The sequence below is a fragment of the Mesitornis unicolor genome, unplaced genomic scaffold, assembly GCF_000695765.1.
Source record: "Mesitornis unicolor isolate BGI_N332 unplaced genomic scaffold, ASM69576v1 scaffold2042, whole genome shotgun sequence".
NCBI lineage: Eukaryota > Metazoa > Chordata > Aves > Mesitornithiformes > Mesitornithidae > Mesitornis > Mesitornis unicolor.
Window position 1 is genome coordinate 1 of NW_010168267.1, and position 6758 is coordinate 6758.

At 53.5% G+C, this 6758-nt stretch overlaps 1 protein-coding gene across 1 annotated transcript; it reads right to left on the reverse strand.

Annotated features, from left to right (window-relative positions):
- Positions 1–6259: 6259 nt before the first annotated feature.
- On the reverse strand, positions 6260–6709 carry LOC104536354 (calmodulin, striated muscle). The gene has a single exon (XM_010178937.1). The coding sequence runs from the start codon at positions 6707–6709 to the stop codon at positions 6260–6262; it is 450 nt and encodes a 149-aa protein (XP_010177239.1).
- Between the last annotated feature and the right edge of the window lie 49 nt (positions 6710–6758).

A 6758-nucleotide genomic window follows, 5' to 3' on the forward strand; every position in this document is an offset into this window, starting at 1 on the left:
ACTCCCTCCCAACTCGGTGTCATCTGCAAACATCTGCAACTGAAGGTTGATGTTGACCAACTGGGCCACCCTATGGCTGCTGCAGGTCCTCAGCCACCTCCTGGAGGGTTCAGGATCCCTTGGGATGTCCAAAAATCCCTCCTGGTGCCTGAAAAGACCTCAGGCCATTTAATCTGACCGGGTTGGAGCCACATCTGCCCACCCTGCAATGCTGGAAACCCCTCCATCACTGAATATTTCATGCTTGAAGGCCCCCCCTGGGTGCTGAGACCTGGGGCTCAGTTTGGTAACTTTAATTTGGGAACCCCCTTGGCTGTGGAAACTGGGGCCAGGAGCCTTGGGGAGTGCGGTGACAGCTGTGGGTGTCCCCGTGAGGGCCCCCGAGGGTTTTTGTAAAATCCCTTGGGGCTTGATGATGAGATTTGGGAAGGCTGGGGAGCAAGATGAGGGGACTGGGAGGTGTCTCCTGTCCTTGCAGTGGGTCACAGAGCATCAAAACAGCCCTGGGGCTGCTCTTGGCTCACCTCATACTCCCAAAACCATCTGGCATTGGAAGAGCAAGGGGTTCCTGTCCTGGTCCTCTCTCCTGGTTACACTTGTCCCCATCTCCTGGTCTCATTTATTTCCCTTTCCTGGTCCTGCTGGTCTCCTGGTACCATTTGTACCCCATCTGCTGAATGTTCTGGTTCCCAATTCTTGTCCCATTTGTCTCCTGCTCCCACTTATCCCCAGCCCAAAGTCTTGTCCTTGTCTCCTGCTCCATTTATCCTTGTCTCCTGGTCTCACTTGTCTGAATCTCCTGGTCCCACTTGTCCCTTCTCCTTGTCCCACTTGTCCCCATCTCCTGGTCCCATTTGTTTCATCTTCTGGCCGTATTTTCCCCCTCTCTTGGTTCTTCTTGTCCCCAACTCCTGGTCTCACTGGCCCCATCTCTTGGTCCCACTTGTCCCTAAGTCCTGGTCTCATTTATTTCCCTGTCCTAGTCCTGTTGGACTCCTGGTACCATTTGTCCTCTCTCCTGGCCATCTCCCTGTCCCACTTGTCCCCACCCCTGGCACTACTCTCAGAGACAGTTTTGGTGCAGACCCATTGGGATTCAGTGGGGCTGGAGCCTTTTCCCATTGGGGTGAAGCCCATTGCAGCCCCCCAAGCCTCATCACCAGATGCCTTGGACCAGTACTTGCAGTCCTATAAGGGGAAAGGGGCTAATGCCCAAAAGAGGGGTAAAAAAAAAAACTCTTGTCCCAAAATCAAGCACTTTGCCCCAAAGCAATTCCCCATCTGGTGCAACCTTGGGCTTGGTGCTGGATCTGGCCCCAGATGGCTCCGTTCAGCATCATCTTGGCCATCCCTGGGCACCATGGCCCATCCTGCCCTGCACTCAGTACCCACATTGATTCATGGTTTATTTCTTTTTAATTTCTCCCCTATACAGCGATTTCCCTTCTCGTGAATGACCTAAAAGTGGAAAAAATCAGCAAGAAAAACCACTTTAAAACAGGTTTAAAAAAATAATATTGGATATTACATTTTTGTAAAGATGTTTTGGAGGTTGTTTTTGGAGGAAGTGGTTTAGTTATTTATTCCCTGGGTTGCTGCAAACCAACTGAGCTCTGCTGCACGCCATCCCCTAACCCTTCGCTTCACCAGCCCGGATCAACCCCACTGCAAAAATCCTTCTTTATTCCCCAATTTTTTGAGTGTCGAGGGGCCTCCCCTTCCCTGGGGCAGCGACATTTCCCCAGCAATACGTCATGTTTGCTTAAGAGCAGAGTTATTGCCGGCGAGGAGGCAAGGAGCTATGGGAGGCGGGGGAAAAAACGTTTAGTTATTTATTCCTTGGGTTGCCGCAAACCAACCGATCTCTGCTCCACGCCATCCCCTAACCCGTCGCTTCACCAGCCCGGAAAATAAAGAAATCCTTCTTTATTCCCCAATTTTTTGAGTGTCGAGGGGCCTCCCCTTCCCTGGGGCAGCGACATTTCCCCAGCAATACGTCATGTTTGCTTAAGAGCAGAGTTATTGCCGGCGAGGAGGCAAGGAGCTATGGGAGGCGGGGGAAAAAATAGGGGGAAAAATGGGGGAAATTGGGCAAAAAATCCTGTTCTTCTTTTCAATGTCCTTTGGGAAGGCTCAGAAAAGCTCCTTGGTCACTTATGGAGAGGTCCCAGTATTGTTTCCCCCATGTTTCAGGAATTAATGTGGGTTTAGAGCTCAGTTTGTTGGAATGTTATTTAATGGTCTCGTTTTGTTAAATAAAAAGGGAATGGGAAGAATTTGGGATCGATTCAGCTGCACTGGAGAAGAACCCGGCTCCAGGCTGGGTGATCCTGGGGGTGGTTTGTGAGCTGCTTTTCTCCTAAAAAGTATAATTTTGGAGAAAAACCAAGTCCAGGTGAAGCAGAGATGGGAGCAGGGAAAGGGGAGCAATGGGGGGTTATGGTTGGGTCCCTGATTTTTGGGTGGTGCTGGAGCCTTCGGTGACTTTTTTTTGTTGGAAAGGTTGGAGGAAAATATAGTTAAAGGTGGTGGAAGATTTTTTGGCAGATGTGGAGATGGGATTGGCTGCTGCAATCTGGATCCAGGAGGTTCCCCCTCCCCAAATCCCATCCCAAGGCGTCCCCCATGCCCCATCCTGCAGGGTATCCCATGTCCTGTTTTAGGGCATCCTCATGTCCCATCCTAGATGAACCCCCCCAGGTCCCACCCCAGGTGGTCCCCATGGTCCATTCTGAGAGATCTCTCATCTGCCATCCCATGTGGTTCACCCCCTCAGGTCCCATCCCAGATCCCATCCTAGATGAACCCCCGGGTCCCACCCCAGGTGATCCCCATGGCCCATCCTAAGAGATCCCTCATCTGCCATCCCATGTGGTTTCCCCCCTCAGGTCCCATCCCAGATCCCATCCTAGATGATCCCCCAAGTCCCACCCCAGGTGGTCTCCCATGGTCCATTCTGAGATCCCTCATCTGCCACCCCATGTGATCCCACCTCAGATCCCATCCTAGATGATCCCCCAGATCCCATCCTAGATGATCCCCCAGGTTCCATCCTAGGGGAATCGCCCAAGTCCCAATCACTTGGAGGAACCTCCAAGCCCTGTCCAAAGCAATCCCCAATGTGCCATCCCAGGTGACCCCTCCCAGGTCCCATCTTAAATGATTCCCTCAGGTCTTATTCCAAGAGATCTTCCAGGACTCATCTGAGATAACCCCAAACCCCAACCTAGATGGTCCCCCATGTCACAACCATGTTAGGTCCCCTCTTAGCTGGTCCTCCAGGTCTTATACCAAGGGATGTCTCAGGTCCTAGCTTAGATGATCCACCAGAACCCATCTCAGGTGACCCCTAACGCAAGTCCCACACCAGATGAACCCCTAGAACCCATCTGTGGTGACCCCTAACCCAGGTATCACACCAAATGATCCCCCAGACCCATCTCAGTTGGTCCCTAACCCAGGTGATCCCCCAGGACCCATCTGAAGTGACCCCCTAACCCAGATCCCACACCAGATGATCCCCCAGACCCATCTGAAGTGACCCCCAACCCAGGTCCCACACCAGATGATCCCCCAGGACCCATCCCAAGTGACCCGTTGCCCATGTCCCATCCTGCAATCTCCAACCCCAGGTGCAGGGGACCATCCTGACCAGGTTTTTTGGGGTGGAAGTGGCCAGTTTCTCATTACCACCCCATACCCTCACTTTCCACCCTGCATGGATCCTCTCCAGCCTCCCAGGCACCAGCATCTCCTGTACCTGCTCAATTAATTTAATCATTAACCAACGCCCTGTGAGTCATGGACCTACCCATGTGGTGGGAGGCAACATTTGGGTGCTGGGACTGATCCTGTATACCCCATCAGCTTCTCCCCCTCTGATGGGTCAAATTTGGATCTGGAAACTTGCATTTAGCAGGATGACCATGAGCCAGCACTGTGCCCTTGTGGCCAAGAAGGCCAATGGCATCCTGGGGTGTATCAGGAGGGGGGTGGTTGTAGGGCAGAGAGGTTCTCCTCCCCCTCTACTCTGCCCTGGTGAGACCGCATCTGGAATATTGCGTCCAGTTCTGGGCCCCTCAGTTCAAGAAGGACAGGAACTGCTGGAGAGAGTCCAGCGTAGGGCTACAAAGATGATCAAGGGAGTGGAGCATCTCCCTTCTGAGGAGCGGCTGAGGGAGCTGGGTCTCTTTAGTTTGCAGAAGAGGAGACTGAGGGGAGACCTCATTCATGGTTATAAATATTTAAAGGGTGAGTGTCACGAGGATGGAGCCAGGCTCTTCTCGGTGACAAACAATGATAGGACAAGGGGTAATGGGCACAAGCTGGAACACAGGAGGTTCCACTTCAATTGGAGAAGAAACTTCTTCTCAGTGAGGGTGACAGAGCCCTGGCCCAGGCTGCCCAGAGAGGTTGTGGAGTCTCCTTCTCTGCAGACATTCAAAACCCGCCTGGACGCCTTCCTGTGTAACCTCATCTGGGTGTTCCTGCTCCGGCAGGGGGATTGGACTGGATGATCTTTTGAGGTCCCTTCCAATCCCTAACGTTCTGTGATTCTGTGATTCTGTGATTTAGGAAGCCAAAATCCGGACCCTTGGCAGCGCTGAAGCAAACAGGATCCTCCATCCATTTGTCCATCCCCAGTGGCATTGGCAGAAACCTTCCCACCAAGCATCAAATTGGGGAAGAAACGGTCAAATATCTCCGGTGCAAAAGAATAAATAAACTTTCTTATCTGGATGGTGCTTCTGGCCAGGGTTAAAGAACATTGTTATGAAAAACCAGCTCAGGATAAGCGGCGTGAGATAAATGCTCCAATAATTAACCAACCCCAGAATAGAAGGAGAAAAGGTCAAGCCTAAAAATACAAGGTACGGTCTTGCGCCGAAACGCGGCATTAATAAATAATCACGTTTTTGGGAAGGTCTAATTTTAGCAGCTCGAGTACAATGGCCTGGCGTGACCCCTTTGCTTGATGTTGCTGGATTTTTCGGGGTTATTTTTCGGCTGGCGGAGCTGCGGGCAGGTTGGGTGCGCGAGCGAGAGGGCAGCGCGTGGTGAAAGCACCGGGGGTTGTGGAAAGCCTGGGGTGGAGCGAGTGTGGGTGTGCTCAGCTCCACCATCCAACGTGTGGGCACCTGCCTGGTTTTCCCAGTGTCGGGAAAACAACTGGGATTGCCAAAAATCCCAGCCCCAGGGATGGGGGGAGAGCCTCAGGCCACCTCCCCACTTGCTCGTTAGTGAATGAGTATTAATAAGGCTGATTATAATTAATTAATTCTCCTTCAAACCCCCTCTGTGTAAGGAATCACCTCAGCCCCGGGCAGGACGGCTGCTGCAATTGGGTTTCACCGTCTTTGTGGGGAAACTGAGTCACGGGGAGCATGATGGGGTGGATTACGGTCAGGAAAGGTGAATCCTGCTTTACTTTGGGGTAGGGATTAGGGTGAAATCCAGCTGCCAACTCAACTCTTGGTCTCAGAGTGGGGAGAAAAGGGTCCCTGGCATCCTAGGGTGTAGACAGCAGACCCCAAAAGTGACCCCCAAAAGGGGATTTGGGTTGGGGATGTGGTTGGAGGGTGCCCAGCACCCATGAGGGGCACCTTTCCAGTTTGTAGGGGAAAAAAGGATGAGGGCAAAGAGGATGGGGGTGACCCTGGCCAGGATGCACCCATGTCGGTGAGTTGGGGGGGTTGTTTTTTAGCAGGGACCCCAAACAGAAGCTGAAGGAAGCACTGGCAGCCATGGAGGGGGGGATATTTCTTTATTGGACACGTGAGGTGGCCACCAGCACCTCTATGGACATGAGAGGTGCATCTTGTGGAGGGGCAGTGGGGAGGGACCCCCCCCGTGTCTGTCTGCATCCCAAACCCCATCCTGGTGGGATCCCCGCATCCGATGCAGGCACTGAGTGGGCTAAAAGAGGATTTTTCCAGGCTGGGATGGTGGCGAGAAGGTGATAGGGGATGGAGGGGCTGGGGGACCACCATGACCTCGGTTCCCTATGAAGAAATCAAGGAAAAATATTAAAAAAACACCAAAACCATTGATTTTTTTTTCCCAGCCACCAGCAAGTGCTGCAGGGCAGGAGATGGTCAGGATGGGGGAGATGCAGGATTTGGGGGTGGCCGTCGCAATGGGTGGGGTGAACCCCACGGTCAGGGACTTTTTCATGCGCGTGGGGTTGGTGCGAAGCCGCATCTTAACACGTTACCTGCGGGATTGGGGTTGGATGTGGATGGCAGGGTTGGAGGGGGGCTCACTTCTCCGTCATCATCCTCACAAACTCCTCGTAGTTGACCTGGCCGTCGTTGTTGCAGTCGGCCTCCCTGATCATCTCGTCCACCTCCTCGTCCGTCAGCTTCTCGCCCAGGTTGGTCATGACGTGCCGCAGCTCCGCTGCGCTGATGTAGCCGTTGCCGTCCTTGTCGAAGACGCGGAAAGCCTCGCGGATCTCCTCCTCGCTGTCCGTGTCCCTCATCTTCCTCGCCATCAGCGAGAGGAACTCGGGGAAATCGATGGTGCCGCTGCCATCGGCGTCCATCTCCCCCACCATGTCCTGCAGCTCCGCTTCGGTGGGGTTTTGCCCCAAGGAGCGCATGACGGTGCCCAACTCCTTGGTGGTGATGCAACCGTCCCCATCCCGGTCGAAAAGGGAAAAAGCCTCTTTGAATTCGGCAATCTTCTCCTCCGACAGCCGCTCGGCCATGGCGCTCCCTGCTCACACGCGGCTCTGTCCCTGCCCCGCGCGGCGCCGG

What these genes read in the sequence shown, in the direction of transcription:
- LOC104536354 (XM_010178937.1), bottom strand. Translation starts at nt 6,709, where the DNA reads ATGGCCGAGCGGCTGTCGGAGGAGAAGATTGCCGAATTCAAAGAGGCT.